This window comes from Numida meleagris, chromosome 1 (assembly GCF_002078875.1).
Source record: "Numida meleagris isolate 19003 breed g44 Domestic line chromosome 1, NumMel1.0, whole genome shotgun sequence".
NCBI lineage: Eukaryota > Metazoa > Chordata > Aves > Galliformes > Numididae > Numida > Numida meleagris.
Window position 1 is genome coordinate 73,563,150 of NC_034409.1, and position 17,699 is coordinate 73,580,848.

At 38.2% G+C, this 17,699-nt stretch overlaps 1 protein-coding gene across 5 annotated transcripts in view; it reads right to left on the bottom strand.

Moving 5' to 3' along the window:
* Positions 1–17,699, bottom strand: part of TSPAN9 (tetraspanin 9) — a 185,836-nt gene that overhangs the window by 74,491 nt on the left and 93,646 nt on the right. For 4 of the 5 annotated variants that reach the window (XM_021393887.1, XM_021393898.1, XM_021393877.1 and 1 more), the window contains one exon: positions 16,506–16,585. In XM_021393887.1, the coding sequence (XP_021249562.1) occupies positions 16,506–16,585 (80 nt within the window). Of the gene's footprint in view, positions 1–16,505; positions 16,964–17,699 lie in introns of those variants that run through there. The other variant, XM_021393868.1, reaches the window with a different exon arrangement.

The window sequence follows — 17,699 nt, forward strand, 5'->3', positions numbered from 1 at the left end:
TCAACATGTCCTTTCATCTCCAGCTTGTATTGGTAGAAGGGATTGCCTCGACCCAGGAGCAAGATCTTGCAGTTAGCTTTGTTGAACCTCATGAGGTTCACCTGGGCCCACTGCTCAAGCCAGTCTAGGTCTCTCTGGATGGTATCCCATCCCTCAAGTGTGTTGACTGCACCCCACAGCTTGGGGTTTCAAGACTGCCAAAAAAAAGTCATCAATTTACGTTTATGAGACCATTTTCAGTTGATAGAAATACATGACCTGAAAAATTTCAAATGTAATGTATAGAGTTGCAATCAGATATTCAACTCAAAAATCTGATCATGTCTCTTTACTGGACTTTCATAATACCTGTCTTAGCAAAAAAATATATCTTTTGCTTCATAATCACACTGTAATTGTGTCATCACTTTTTGGCAGTATGCACATTTTGAACAATTAGTGTAAAGGACGAAGTACTGGAAGAGTAAAATTTCATCAAAGATCTCTGATGAACACCTTGAGGCCTCACTAAGAATTGCAACCACTATCATCAAACAAGACTGGTGTATTAGTTTCACAAAAACAAGGTCACATATCCCACTAGTTTTATGGTTTTATTCCTCTCTCTTTTTATGTTTTAAGAAAAATATTTAAAATTAAAATGTTTTGTTACTTATATGTTAACAATATTGTATATTTTGCAAGGACTGCTCTAAAAGTAATGCCTCTTGTTATGTTAGCCCATAATATCAAAGGTGTATGCTGGTGGTATGGCAGTAGAGGTTGAACCTTCCCACCAATATTGTTACGTATTGTTGCCACATGACAGATGGCAGCAGAAGGGCAGTCTGACCAAATTGCATCTGACATGAAAGTAAGTGTGAAGCAAAGGTGTGTCATCGAACTCCTCCATGCAGAAAAAATGGCACCCATTGACATTCACCAATGCCTGCTGAATGTTTATGGAGACCAAACAGTGGATGTGAGCACAGTGAGGCATTGAGTGGTGTGTTTCAGCAGTGGTGACAGTGGGTCACCTTCACTGGTGCAGATTTTGATGAGAGTGGCATGCAGGCCCTTGTTTATTGCTAGCAAAAATGCATAGCTAATGATGGTGACTATGTTGAAAAACAGTGTTTTGTAGCTGAGAATTTACTCCATCAAATAGCGTTACTGTGCTCTTTGTACCTGTTGTTGTTTCCATGGAAATAAACAGGAGGCATTACTTTTGGAGCAACCTACAAATACATGACCCAAGATGATTTCTATTCACTAAATGCGGCCCAGGCAAGCCAAAAGATTGGACATCCATGCATTAGATCAAGTTGCCCAAAGTCCCATTCAGTCTGTCCTACAGCATTTCCAGAGAGGGGACATCCACAGCTTCTCTGTGGAACAGTGTCTCACCACTCTCATAGTGAAGAATTTCTCCCTAACATCTAATATAAATTTACTCCCTTTTAGTTTAAAGCCATTGCCCCTTCTTCTATCACTGCACACCCTGACAAAGAGTCCCTTCCCACCTTTCCTGAAGCCCCCTCTCAAAATTGGAAGGCCATTATAATGTCGCTCCATGAGCCTTCTCTTCTCCAGGCTGAACAACTTCCATTCTCCTCAGCCCATCTGCATAGGAGAGGTGCTGCAGCCCTCTCTGGACCCACTCTGGACCCATTCTAACAGGTCCATGTCATGCTGGGGTCTCAGAATTTAACACAGTAGTGCAGGTGGCCTCTCATGAAAGTGTAATAGAGAGGGAGAATCAGCTCCCTAGTGCTGACTCTGATAGATTTTTGCCTTATCCATATAAGAGGTGTCAACAACCTCCTTGTCCCTCAGATATACTGCTGAAGGAAACCCCAGTGCCACTTAGGATCTTCCTAGACTCCACAGGCACTGAAAGGTTGCAGAGATGCTCTGACCATCAAGGGCCTGAGGCAGATGCATCTGCTCAGCAAAACCACTTCTTTGAGGGAAGAATACATAGAATTGTTTTCTGATTCCTGAGAGTCTTGAAATGTATTAACAGTCCTACAAGAGTGAAATGATTTTAGTAGCCTTGGCTGTCCCCAAAAACACAAGAGTCAAGACTCATCATCTCCAAAACAGCATTTCTTACAACTATCATTTAAATACCAGATTAAGAAGTTGCTGGTGATGCATTCTAACCAGGTAAATGACTGAAAGGCACTTACTTTTCCAATTAGATCCTAACTCTCAATGTAGAAGTAGTTGTTACGTTAACACAGGGAAATTAAACAACTCTCAACATAAAAGCAACAGAGTTGTTTCTACCACTCAGTATTGGATGTTGTTTACATTTTTTTAATAAAGAATTGCTTCTAGAAGAAGCAATGCCACTGCAGCTCAACAGTCACGAAGCGATGTTTCCTTATAAATGATATCCGGCATCTTTCCACACATTTACCTGCAACATTTCCCTACCAAATGCACAATCTCACTGCTTCAGCTACAAAAACTTCTTTGCCAGGCTTTAAACATGTATAGTTCACCTAAGCATTCACTGACATCTTTATCTCCCAAATACTGTTTGCATTCATCTTTGCTTGCCTAACTACATGGGGTCAATTCAACATTTAAAACTGAAAAGACAGATCTAGCCCTCTTTTAAAAGTTCTCGTAAAAATGGTGGCCAATTGCTTAAAAGTAGATTCACTGTCACCAATCAAGATTTGGAGTGAGTACAGAGAACCTAACACGCACCAGTGAACCTGCTACTTGCCCTTAATTTCACTTTTTAGCTAGGCGTCAACAATAAAAACTTAACTGTAAGTCTTCACTGCGCAAGGGCCCCTTTGCATTCCTTTGCAGTGAGTAATACAATGGCGGACTTACTGGGGTCTACTAACCTTTACTAACATAATAAACCTGTCAGAGAGAATTATGGGGAAGTTAAAACAGCTGTTAGCTGGGAAACTTATGTAACTTCTCTATCTTCCTTCTGCGAACATCACGCACACACAAACACACATGAAGATACACACAGTTATGAATTATTTTAAAAAACTTTTTATACACATTTTTGTAATACTACCATCATCATCATCATCGTCATCATCATCATTATTCTATCTTTTCCTAGCTCTGGATAGGGAACTTTGACTAGTCTCTTTCTTAAACACTGGCTGGAAAGTTGCAAAAATATAGGCAACTGAAAACAAAACTCACAAACCCTTGAGCCATACAGTTATCAAAAGACAGTCAATGGATAATACAGTGCTTCAGTTCAGAATGCCTGAGTTTCTAAAATTCCATTACCTTGTTCATACATAAATCCTAACCTTCCTTTAAAGGAAAAAAATGTATTAACAGGATACTAGAAATTCAGCCATACTGGGAGAATACAGGTGTCACTTAAGGTTAAATAAGGTTCTAAGTAGCTATCCTGAAGTATAAGTTTAGACACTGGGTAGTTAGTCCCTCCTTGATAATAGGAAGTCTTTCAGAGAGAGCAGAAACAGATATAGGCTATTTAGTGAAGTACACAATGACCAGCTTGTGGCTAGCAACCAATTTTGTCTTCCTGGTAATTCAGCAGTACTCAAAGGTGCACATCTGTATGACAGTAGTTAAAGAAATTTATGAAACAGATGAATATAAAACCCATGAAAAAACATGAAAATATTCAGAAAGGATTTAAAATTTAATCACTGTTCAGAGGCTTCTTTTAAAGAAGCTGCTAATGTATACAGCAGATGAGCACTACATCTGGTATTTTCCAATGGTGTGAAAGGTGCTGATTAAGCATTTGCCCGTCTTGTGAAACAAAATTCAAAAGTAAAAAAGAACAGAATAATTCTTTGTTTAAAAAATCAAAATCAGCTTATGCAGTGTTTTTGTAAGATATTTTGTTCTATGGAGAAGAGAAAATAAATTCTACTTTAACAGCATTATTGTGTATTTACAAGAAGTAGCATACATGATAGGCAAAGCAGAGTTCCAGTATACAATGGCATCTGACATGGCACTAATGTTCACTGATGCTGCTGAATGTTTATGGAGACCAGACAGTGGATGCTAGAACAGTGAGGCGGTGGGTGGTGCATTTCAGTAATGTGAAAGACAAGACAAATTCTGGATGACCATGCACAGCTGTCACATTACAAAATGAAAAGCATCTCAATCCACTCATCCATGAGAATCTGCGGATTACGGTCAGGGAACTATGTATGGAGCTCAATATCAGCTCCAATGCATTGAAAACAATGGTTGCAACAATGGAACATCACAAAGTTTGTGCCACATGGGTCCCATGAATGTTCACAGGAACAGAAAGAACACTGTATGCAAGTTTGTCAGGACCTACTGAACCAACACAAAGCTGAAGCTGACAGTCTCCTGGATCGTATCATTACCAGTGATGAGATGTGGTGTCACCACTATAAGACAGAGTCCATGGAATGGCAACATGTGAATTCCACATTGAAGAAAAAGTTCAAGATGCAGCCCTCAGCAGGTAAAATGATGGGAATCATCTCTTTGGATAAGAAAGGGGTGGGCCTTCCGGATTTCCTGGAATCTATAGCCGATTTGATCCAGGCTAGAGTTAACTTTGCAAAAACTGATTGCCAGCCCAATCATGTTTTCCTCCAGCTACAGAAGCAGCTGGAGGAAAATCAAAAATTTCAGAAGACCCCCAGAAAAGCAAGAGTAAAAATAATTGAACATGTTCCAACAAGAACATGGAACCTAGAGGATTTTATAGTTCCTAACAAAAGCATAAGGCCTCCTCAAGTGCCTTGGGCCACTAGGAACCTCGGGCCACCTGAGGAAAAAGAACTGGCAACTGTGCAACTACTTGCATGATGGGGGATGTCAGCCCCCCTGCACCTAGGGACCCCAGGTGGGACCAGAGGCCCTATGTTGAATTGACTATTTTTTGTTCCTGGAAAAATACACAGAAAATGATGGTGTTATTGGATGCAGGTGCAGAAACCTCGATTATATATGGTGATCCAACTAAATTCCATGGAGACAGGGTGATGACTGGTGGGTTTGGGGGACAGACCATCCCTGTAACCCAAACATGGTTGAAGTTGTGAGTTGGTAGTCTCCCACCCCAGGAGTATAAGGTATCTATTGCCCCAGTCCCAGAGAATATACTGAGCATAGACATAGTACAGGATCTGACTCTCTCTCTCTGTGGGAGAGTTCAGACTAAGAGAGAGATGTATTAGTATCTGGGCTGTACAGGTGATAGTAAGAGGCTATGCAAAAACATGAGCCTAGTCACCTGCCAGAGACGTGCCAGATTACTAATACTAAAGAGTACAGACAACCAGGAGGGCAAGAGGAAATCTCAAGAACAGCGCAGGAACTAGAAAAAGTAGGGATCATAAAACCTGCACATAGCCCATATAATTCCACCATGTGGCCAGTACGAAAGTCAGACAGCGTAAGGAGAATGACAGTGGATTACAGAGAATTGAATGAGGTCACACCGCCCTTTCATGCAGCCATACCCAATACTGCCTCCCTGATGGACACGTTGAGTAGAGAAAGAAACTTACCACTGTGTCCTAAACTTGGCAAATGCATTCTTCAGTATTCCCATTCATGAAGAATCGATACATCAGTTTGCATTCACATGAGGAAGCAGGCAGTGAACCTTTCAGGTCCTGCTGCAAGGGTATGTACAGTCGCCTACATATTGCCATAACCTAGTGGCGCATGACCTCGCAGATTGGAATAAACTCAATAACATCAAACTGTACCACTATATTGATGATCTCATGTTGATGTCTGACTCACTGGAGGCATTAGGAAAGGTAGTAGATTCATTGACTACCTATCTACATGAGAAAAGGTGGGCTATAAAACCACAGAAGGTGCAAGGACAGGGCCTGTCAGTGAAATTCCTGGGTGTAGTTTGGTCAGGAAACCAGAGGACACTGTAAAAGAAAAGGCCCTCTTTGGGAACATGACAATAGCTAGAATAGCTGGAATGGGGGGTGAGGGAGTATGTAGGACAGTAATATTCCTATCCAGCTATTAAGTTTAAAACTACTGAGAAATGACTTTAAATTAGATGTTTACATTTCTGAATTACAATTAATTGACAGGAACGTCTCTTACCTGCTTAAGAACATAACTGATTGGAAGTTCTCAAAGACAGTACAGAAGAAGAGATGAGTCTTGTGAATAACTCAAGCTATCCAGCAGTCACACAGCTGCTAACAAAATAAAAGCACCCAGCTTATATGTAAGAAAAGTGTGCTAATAAATTAATCAAGAATCCTAACAGAAGAATATAACTCTGATTCAGAAGTAATCTTCCTGTTAACTGAAAAGAGTAATCTTCCTAGTAACTGAAAGTTACTAGCAGAATTACTAGACATCCATATAAGTCAAGCCATCTAAATGGAAAAACCAGAGTACACGGTACAGGATCAGATACAAAAAGTTAATGAATCCTATGTGGTCAGTTGCAGAGATCGTAGCAAAACTGTTCATATTATTATAAGGATTTTATTTAGTTCTCTGAGCTACTCTGTCAACTCTTTCATTTTTGCACCATTTCAGACCCAATGATTGTACATTATAGTATACAGGGATGATCATACATGACAGAATTACTCTGAGTAACCAATTCCACAGTTAACCTTTACACGTACTATTTGCAGAGTAAGCTACTTGGTTAAAGTTAACATGTTTTGCACTGTATGTGCAGAATAGTAGTAATATGCATATAAGCAAATAATACATCTCTGCTAATGATAAGTAATTAAGCTGATGAATCCCTACAGCTTACGCTCATCTTCTCATAATCTTATTTTCATTGGAAACTCATGATTTTCTTGTTTCAGTCCACTTTATCATACTGAACTTAAAAAAAAAAAAAAACACAAAAAGAACGCTTATTGTAGTAAAAAAAAAAAAATACCCATGAATCACAACTCCTTACAGTGTTTGGAATTAATAGTTCTAATAGTTCTGTAAGTAACAAGATGCACATCAATTTGTGCTGATTTAAAATCTAGGGTTGATTCAAGATGTTGCTCTTAAGAATCAACACTTATGTAGTCATTTTCTTCAGTTTGAACCTACAGCAGTTGAAATTGTACCTGAATGCACTTAGGAACTATGGAGAAATCTACAAAAAAAAAAAAAAAAAAAAGATATAGATTCAGTTCCTGATATCTCATGACTTGTCAGTATAATATTTGAAGAAAGACACATAGACACTTACATATGCTTGAAAATACATTTAAGTAGTATCTCTTGTGCACTGATTACAGAAACAACACAAGGGTTTACATTAAGGAGAGTCAGAATTTAAGCAAAAGGAAGGAGTAGCAAATTCAGCTTGCAATGAGGACCAAGTAGACTGAACAAGAACCCACAGATGCACAATTTCTTCCCCACTAAAGGAAATAACAATTTTCTTTGCAGACACTACTAACTCTGAAAAATCATTTCTCGTTTAGTGCACTTAGCAACAAACATAGCAGACACAAGGACTAAAATAAATTGCATGTCAGACATAGTGTGCTTAAACTTGCATCCCTTCCAAGGCAGTATAGAGGCACCACAAGTTACTGTGACACTAAATGTCTACAGGAAGGTTCAGACTGGTTACTAATACTATCGATACTTGGCTATGACTTCATCCAGGCCAATCACACACATCACCTGGATGTATTGTAATGCTGTGGAAAATCTCATATTACCTGCTCTACCTAAGCAGTGATAAACCTGTTGACCACGGTGCCCAGTTTTGACAGACACCAGTGAAGATGAATGACAGATGACTTTCAAAATACCAACTGGAAGCAAGGCCAAAGAATATTCAATATCCCTACTATACAGGATGACAGGAGTAATTCAGTGAGGTTTGGACACCAATATGAACTATTGCTCAGCTCAGGAAAAGCAGCAGGAAAGAAGAATGATCATCACACTCCAATTTCCAAACACTTGGAAGTTCAGGTATCTGCTAAATATGTAATCAGCAGTCCTAAGCAGGAAGGTACTGAGCTGAATAGACCTGAGTAGACTTAGAGCTAATTTGTTTCAGAAAGTTGTGAAATTACTTTGGGTTCAATGTCCATAGTCATTTCTGTAAACTGACATTAAAATTATTAAGTTTGATGTTACCATCCCAAGAAGTTCAGCAAATACTTTCAGTAACACACTTCCAGCTGTATTAGATCCCTCTACTTTGTTTGGAAGGTGTCATTTATTTGTTTTCGCAAGATACTTAAAGCAGAACCCAAGATAGCCATTACAATTCCATCTTTAATTCAAAGTTTCAGTGAGTTGGTGAAAGGTTAGGCAACCTTAACAGTGATGTGGGATGAACACAGGAGCTATGAAGAATACTGTGCCAAATTATCTGTGACAACTTGGCTGCCCCCTGGAAATGTCCTAACTTTATATACAGTGAAACAAACTGAACTTTACTTTCCACATTTGGACTGCATCACATTTCTTTTACCCAGGTTCTGTTTTGCATCAGCAATATTTAAATAAGACAGCCTCTTGGACATTCTGATAATGGAGTTACAAGCTCATCCTACTCGCACAAGGAAGATTATACCTCTTTGGATCAGCATTTGCAGACTTACTTACCAGGAAGATAGCAGGAAGACATACAAAAGGAGTGTGCTAACAAAGGCCAAGTCAAGCAGCTTACTGATATGATCTAGAGGAGTCTATGAGTCCCAAGGAAAGTAAGAAAAATTGCAGCTATTATGATTATTCATGATCATAATCGTAGTCTTATAAAAGTTGGTATTACAGTTATTTTTTACAATTGCAGGAATTAAGACACAGAAGGCTGAATGCATTTGCCTAAGGGTGGAGAGACAGTGGATATACAGAATAGAACATAAGTCATATTCTTAAAGAAATAGGTCTAACTCTGGGAGTTTGAAGGCTGGAGATTGTCACATGTTTTCCAGTTTGAAAGTGTTGTTCTACTTCTCACTTTCAATGACTATAAGCTTCTTAATATATACATGAGGAAACTATGTACAGCAGGCTACACTGCATCAGATGTATAAAACAAACTGCATTTTAAGTTACGAATCAACTGACCATTTATCAAAAATTACAAGTAGAAGCGGCCCTCCCGACCTACAACTAGAGGAAGAACACCTCAGGACTGAAGGAAAAAAAATAATTAAAACAAACAAACAAAAAACCCAAACCACCAACTGATTAAAATACGGTGTTAGTAAAGAGCAGTAACCGAGATGAACACTGTGAAAAGTAACATATCAGATGTCCCCCCTATCGAGTTTAAACAGCTTAGACTCGCTTCCCTAAAAACAGTTATGGGGCCCCTGACACGAGGATAAAAATGTCTAGCTCAGCTCTGAAGTAAGCTTCACTATTTTAAAATAAACCTAGTCTCAGGCCTCAAATAACATTTAACTGTTATGCTATAATGACATCTTATTTATTTTTAATGAAGTTTATTCACAACATATTCATTAGGACATCATACTGTTTGAACTACGTATTACTTCTCCTTCTAGACAAATTACTGACATGCAGAACATTTTTTTGCTAATTGTATTCCAACACTGAAGCGTACGTTTGCATAGGCGACCTAAAGAGTGGTATGCCATTTGGAGGGGAAACTGAAATGAAACATGGAATCTTTTCACAGCTTCTCAAATCCCTATCAAAAACTGAGTTCTTCTCCTAACGTGACTGAAAACAGCCTTTAGAAAATTAGGACCACTTCTTCTCCAGACTTCATTGTATTGTTCTGAATAACTTTTTAAATTATTATTTATTTTTAGTACCCTTACTTTAATGGGACTGTACTACAATTGTTACTCTGCTGCTGTCTTAGAACAACACAGTCAAAATATGACAGAAATAAATATCTCTATTATGTCAAGGGACAAGCATCTCAGGTCACTCTTTGCCTGTCTCTCTGTGTCATTATTCCCTGTGTCAGTAAATGGAGGTTATCAGATAATGCAGCCAGGGGCAAGGTAATAAAAGAGAGAATTTGAACATGCTTCCTGTTCTCAGCTGCCTGTAATTCGCAATTTTTTTCTCATTTCAGGGACAGACCATCTGCCCCTCGTAAGTCTTAGAGATTAACTTTCAGTTATGCAGAGGGACAAAGCCTGCTCACAAGATTTAACTGTTTGACCAACAGGCTCAAATAAGCATTAAAGCTTTGGTGTGCTATTTCATATATTCCTGTTAGGGGTAAATAAACATTTAAGTATGGATTACCATAAATAAACCATTCTAAAATCTATAGCTAGTCTACAGTACCAGTACTGTATGGCAGTCTCACCCAAACAGATAATGGACACACTCCGCTTCTTTTAGTTTGATCTGAGATTTAATGAAAAGTGACTTGCATGGCTGCAGTACTACTGTCTTTATGTTCAGTGATGATTGCACAACATTGTTTTTCATCTATAAGAGAAAATATGAATCACTCCTGCTATAATACTAAATTAGACAAATAACTAATGCAGAAAAAATCTCATCAGGAGCAATAGTTTATCTATAACACAGTATCAATGGAAAATTTGCTGTATTTGAAATTTTGCTGATACTTCAAGGTCAGCTACTTTACAGCCCACATCTTTCTGTTCTTAACATTTTAGCAAAAAGAAAATCTTAACAATCTGCTATAAAATTTACTTCAAAACTGAGTACTAAATATCTGAATTTGGAAATTTGACTCCATATAACTTAGATATGTGAACTTTTGCTCATAATTATACTATTAATAATAAACTAGTACTATTCCTATGAGACTTTTTTGAAATAGGTTAAATATAAACAACAAATAAGACACATTAAGGATCTTCCTGACTACACATAACTTTCCAGCTCTTTGAAATGCAGAAGATCAGAGATTATATCATCTTGACAAATGTTTCCCCTAATAAGATGCATTTTATATTAAAATTAAAGCATTAATTAAATGCCTCACTGTATGTACATTCATTAACCTTAATCAATAGAACAAATTAAACTGCTGAAGACTGTTTTCTTGCAAAGTTATCTCCTGAAGTTTTAATAATTTATTCCTGTCACTTCAAATTTTACTTTTGAATTCTCATTTTGAAATTTTCATGTCACGAATACAATTTCTTTTCAAAATTTTTGTTCATAAATTTCCATTTTATACACAACATGATTTTCTGATACAGACTGTGAAAACATTTCCTGTAAACCTTTTATGTGATTAAAAAAAAAATTGAAGTGAAATCTATTCTATAAATACATGTAACCTAATCTTTTTAATGTAGTGAATACCTTTCTTGACAACTAAGTTGCTATCTGTAAAGGTGAACATCAATACTGGATTTCTTCTGCAGAGCTACATACAGCTCCTCAATCTCCATATATTTGCACAAAAACATTCTGAAGGCAAACTAAGTCAGCTAACATTTGCAGTTGTCCCATCCCTTTACAAAACATATTACACACTTAAGATAAATTCAGTGTAAATCATCATCCCAGCCACACATTTAAATACCATAAGCTTCCTTAACCCTGAGCTCAGACTTCCCTAATCTCTGAAAGAAAGCAATGCCAGATGGCCATGAACAACTGCTAAGAGGACCACAGAGAAACACCTGAAACTCTTAATGATATGGTGGAGAAACACCTTCTGTTTCAACTTATTGCTGAGCCTCAGATCAAATTGCTTTGTGGAACTCACATGCAGTCTTTCCACATTAACTCATACATCTGCTATTAGCTTTCAAAAGATGTATTTTATTGTCATGAATCTAATTCAACAAAACTTACATCCTGTTGGGCAGAAACAATGCACCAACTCTTTATCACAGTTACCTCAGCAACAATATGTTTCCTACATGTAGACAAAGACAATCCATTAAACAATGCATTTCTCCATCACCTCCATGCATATACATGTCGATACAGATAAGTCTGAATAAAAATATGTACACACATATATATGTATGCGCGTGTATACTATATATGTACATATACATATATACGTGTGTGTTATATAGTGGGGCTGCTCTGAAAATAAAGCCCCCTATTTTATCATGTTGGCCCTTGACGTCAGAGGCAGATGGTGGTGGTATGGCAGTAGAGACTGAATCTTCCTGCCAATGATCCATTACATTCTGTTGCCATGAGACAGAAGGAAGGAGAGTGGCAGTCTGATAAAATGGCATCTGACATAGAAGTGCATATGAAGCAAAGGTGTGGAACTGAATTCTTCCATGCGGAAATAATGGCACCCACTGACATTCATCAATGCTTGTTGAATGTTTATGAAGACCAGACAGTGGATGCTAGAACAGTGAGGTGGTGGGTGATGCATTTCAGCAGTGGCGACAGCAATGTGAAAGACAAGACGTTCCAGATGACCATGCACAGCTGTCACACTACAAAATGAAGAGCATCGCAGGATAAGAAAGGGGTGAGCCTTCTGGATCTCCTGGAACCCATAAAAACCATCAACTCCGACTGCTACATCACAATGCTGACTAAGGTAAAGGCTCAAACTTCTAGAGTTCCAAGTCAGAGAATATAATCTTTGTCTTGCAACATGATAAAGCCAGGCCCCACACCAGTTTGAAGACCTTGGAGCACACTGCCAATCTTGGCTGAACTGTCCTACTACACCCTCTGCACAGTCTGGATTTGGTGCCTTCTCTTCTGACTTCCACCTGTTCAGACTGATGAAACATGGAGGGTGTGAGCAACACCACCATCGTAGCAGCTGTGAAACAGTGACAGTGGGTCACCTCTGCCAGTGTAGATTTTTAAAAGCAAGCCATGCAGGCTCTTGTTTATGGCTGGTAAAAATGCACAGCTGATGGTGGTGGCCATGTCAAAACAGCATTTTGTAGATGAGAATTTGTTCTTTCAAATAGTGTTACCGTGCTTCTTGTATCTGTTGTAGTTTCCACGGAAATAGGAGGCACTACTTTTGGAGTGACCTACATACAAGAAAGCAGAATGTCTGCCTCCAAAATTTCCCCATGAAACCAGCACTGGAATTTCAACTCACAGAAGAGCTAACAAGAATTAAGAAGTATTTCAAGAAACTGCTGCAGTATCTTGTAAAAGTTGATTTAGAAAATATTAATTTTCTGTCTACTTCATCTCAAAAACTCACTCCTCATCATTATCACCAGGAACTATTTCATTTTCTCCAGAGTTCTTTTCTAATTTTTTTCTATTAATTCCCTTTCTCTGAACACCTCTTCCAATTCTCAAAAAATGAGTCCATTTGACAGCCAAATGCTGAGTCATCTCTCATCTCCCACTGAGAACGTGAAGAGATGAGCATAAGAATAAGTCATTTCAGTAACTGGTAATCTCTCTCTCACTTTGAACTTCATGCCATTTCCTTCCATTGCAATTGCCTACTTGCTTTCCAAATGCACACTTGCCCTATCTTTTCCTCTGTACTTCCTTTTGTTGCCAGTAAAAATTGTCAGGTCCATCTGCAATTCATGTTTAAGAACGCTCTTTTTAATTAAAAAGACAGATTTTTTGTTTTGTTTTGTAGCTGATAATTTGTTCTATAAAATAGTGTTATTGTGCTACTTGTGTCAGTTGTAGTTTCCGTGGAAATAAATAGGAGGCATTATTTTCAGAGTGACCTACATATATATACACATACATAATTTATCTTCAAATATGTATGAGCTGGCTGACAGGCAGAAGGAATAGTACAGTTCACTGGCACATGTGGGAGAGATTAGATCTTTTTATCTGTGTCAATAAGCAAATAATGGAAAAAATACCCTTCTTTGGGCCAGCACTGAGAACTTTTCAAGCTAATAGGGCCCAGAGTTCTTGGATACTAGAGGTAAACACTGTTCCTCATTTTTCAGTGGATTTATTGTAGAACTACTGTAGTACTAGAGGAGAACAACACTTCCCAGAAGCCAAACATTGTGCTACTACAAATCTTGAACAAAGTAGCTTAATGGAAAGTACACTGGTCATTCAGATTGTCCATTAACTGCTTTATTCGCTACATAGCTGCTAGACTGGTATCTGTTTAAAGACACCTTGAAACAGCTTTCAATCACTTGTTTACAGTTGCTTAAAATAAGTGTTTTTTTAATAAAAGAAATCACCTTGCATTACAAAAGATGACTGTCACTGTTCAAGAGCAGACACAACTGATTCTGGATTTTTCCTTCTTAGAAATTCTGAAGGAGGCAAGGCTCAAACTGCAGTGGAGTGCTACAGTCCTAGACACAGCCCTGTCAGCAATGCTGGGAAACATGTTCTGCACTCAACAGCTCAGTGTGCTGAAGGCCAGGACTAATGAGACCAGGCAAACCTGGGAATGAGAAAAACGGGTTGAGAGGAAAGACAGGACTGAAATAGCAGGGAGAGCTTCAGTACAGGGTAGGAGTAGGGCAGAGCTGCCTGGGCATGCTGAGAGGCATTGAAAATTTCAGTGTCAGCAAGGAACACACATAGACAGCCAAACACCCAAAGGCTGTCAGCCATAGCATAACAAACATAGGTTCCAGGTGCAAAGCCAGAGGTGGCAAACAACAGCACACTTGCCTATAGCATGCTTCATTCTAGCTCATATTTCCATGAGTAAAACAAGATGGCCTATTTACTTGAATGGCTCAAGACATAGGATAATAACATAGTCTGATCATGAAGAATAAGAATCTAGCAAGACTTTAGTCCTCTGGAATGATGCACAAGATGTCAAGTTTGGCTGGCGAAATTGAATTCAAGTCAGGTAAAGAGAAGAAAGGGGGAATTTAATACAGCTAAGGTGAGCAACGTAACCCAGGCTGGTTGATCAAATTTCTGTTGTAAATAACTTCAAAAAGTACTTGACATCATGCATTTTAGCATTTTTCTATAATTGTGATTCTACAGCACCATATTTGTTCTGTATAGAATAGCTCATACAAAAAACACTTGGAATACCATAGATGTGACAATGTTTAATAACAGAAAGAAAAGTAGCATGAGCCTAATAAGAAAACATATGTATTTAAGTAAGTGAGGGCAAAGAAATAACTAATGACTGATCACAGAGAACACAAATAATGATTTCAGAAGAGCTGTTCCAAAAATAATGGCAATATGCATCATATGAAAAGATTTCTTCCAAAGTGTCGAAGTAATGCAGCCTTTGGGCTGAATAAAAGTGATTTATTCCACGAATAGTTAAGGCAACTTTCTGGCAGTGTTTGTACACAAAAGATAAAAAATAAAAACATTCACATGCGAACTTTGATGAAATGTTCTTCACTGACCATTCCTGTCTCTCTCTTTAAGTAAGATTCACACAGTTTCAGTGGTTGAACCATTTCAATCTATTATTGTTAAAAGATCACTGTTGCTAGAGTGGTTCAATGCTATACCAAATCTCCCATTAATGCTTGCTCCTAAAAGTTATTTCAGTAAGTGGGTCAAGATGAACAGAGAAGCTGCTAGTAAGACTCCGAATTTGAACACTGATGACTCTAGACCATCTGAACTGTACTGTTAATGCCTCTTCTTTTAAAATAAATCTAGAAAAGATATCTTCATTTATTTACGAGGTATACTGTATATTTCTGGACCACAAACATTAATGATTTTGTTCATGCATTCAAGTATTGTAACCATACGGAAAGCAGTGACCTTTGATTTTAAATGAAGCAGACTATTTCATTTTCAGCTGTATTCACGCATACCGATTTCAATTAGTCTGTAAGTTCCTCAACAGTATTGCTCATTCAAGGATGCCTAGCTGCCAGTTGATTTGAACATCTCCTCCCTCTCTTGTACCTCACATCATTTTGTTCAAAGTAGACATTATGCTTTTAATTTGCTTGTTGAGGCATTGTTATAACTCCTCTTGCCTCTTGGCTAATGGAGGAAAATCAATTTTGATCCTTCAGAAGTAAATGCAAACCTCCAATTTCACATATCAAAGCGGACAACTGTAGCTGAAACTGAATCCAGACTATTTCATTATTCCAGTTATTTCACATTTATGCTGACACTGTAAGAGGTTAGAACATATGCAATTCATTCTTTTTTACTGGAGAAATTGAACAGAACTTCCTTCGAACAAAAAAGTGGTTTGTCAGTGAAGTTTACAAAAATTAAATTAGATTTAAGCCAACAGTGAAAATGTACTTCAAAATTATATTAAACTACAGCTTAATAAAACATGAAGTATTACAACAGAAAGCAAAAATCCTGCAACCGCAGGATTTTAACCCTACAGTAATTCTCCTCTTCCTAAAGGACAACACTTTTGCCCTTTCTTAAATAACCCAGTTCAAAACATGTTAGAATATCAAGTTTCAAGAATTATTTGTTGAACTACAGCAACCAGAAGATAATAAAGATAGTAAAAATGTACATTTTCTCATTAAGCACAGGTTTAATACTGAATATATTCCATGCAAGTATGAGAGACAAGGCAAGGAGGGGAGGAGGAGACAGCTGGGGGGAGGGGAAGAACTTACTGTAGTGCTTCAGAGATGCACTATAAATGTAATGCAGCAGTACAGACAACGCTAGCAAATGAAGGCAACTGAAAATGCAGTACTCACCCAAAATATCAAATTGAAAAGGAACATCATATATTTCAAACAACACAGGCAGCCTCTTGTCATGTCGCACTTCTTAAATTCTAAAAGGAAAACAAAGGATAGATCCAGGTAAAAGACCACATATTTGCTGCCTTTGGGTGCACTGTATTTGTCACTTTTTATGCCAGTCCCAGTCCCAGAACCGGTCCCGGTTTCGATGCCAGTGTGGTTCTGTGTGCGTGATCCAGCTGTACCATAGAAAGCTCCAGCAGTAAAACCTCGACCAAATTGCCTTCCTGAGGTAGAAGGTTTAGCAAAATCTGAGTCTTTGCTATCCAAAGATGGACTCCGGTGAATTGAAGAATCCTCGCTACTTGACTTCTCCATGATTTCTCTTTCCACAGTTGTCAGATTTAATGTACAGCATCTCTCAGTATTAAATGCAGTGCAATATGGGCTGTCTGTATTTCACTTCTCTTTTTCTTCATATATAAATCAGATAATTACTGCAGAATTCATTCACTGCACTGTTGCTGTTTTTATCTATTTTTTATAGCAATGCAGACTGTACTCTATCCGTAGCACGGATTTATTCATTAATATCCTATGCATGAACAGACTCATGATTTATCTTGATGAATCAGTTACGCAGAACTTCAATTTTTATTCAAGAGACATACGCTCATTCTCTCTGCCCTTATTCTACAGCCCTCTAATCTATAGGCAGCAGATGGTCCTTGCATCCATTTCCAAAAAGCTTCCGCAGTACACCTGGGAGACTTCCCTGTAGCCTGACCACTTTCCTTTCTCTAACCTTCCCTCTCTGAGTCTCTCTGACTGTTTCACACAGGCTGTCTTTTTTTTCCCACCCGTTTACAATATCTCATTCAGTAATCAGCTATCGCAGCACACTCCGCGTTTCTCTGCTGTTGATGTGAAATCATCAGCAACTGCAACCACTGGGCATTTCCCACAGAAATCCCTGACCTAATAGCAAGTAATAAATCCACCCTCTTGCTTGCTCCTCCCCTCTGCTTTCCATCTGACCAGTCAGAAGAAGCCTTCTCCCACAGGGCACACCTCCATGACACAGTATCTTTAATAGGATTAGAATTACTCTTGACTATACAAGTGCACAACAGAAAATCTCTTTAAATGTCAAGTACTGTTTAGCTGTTTATGAGCTACAACTGTGAGGTAATGGTACTTTTTCAA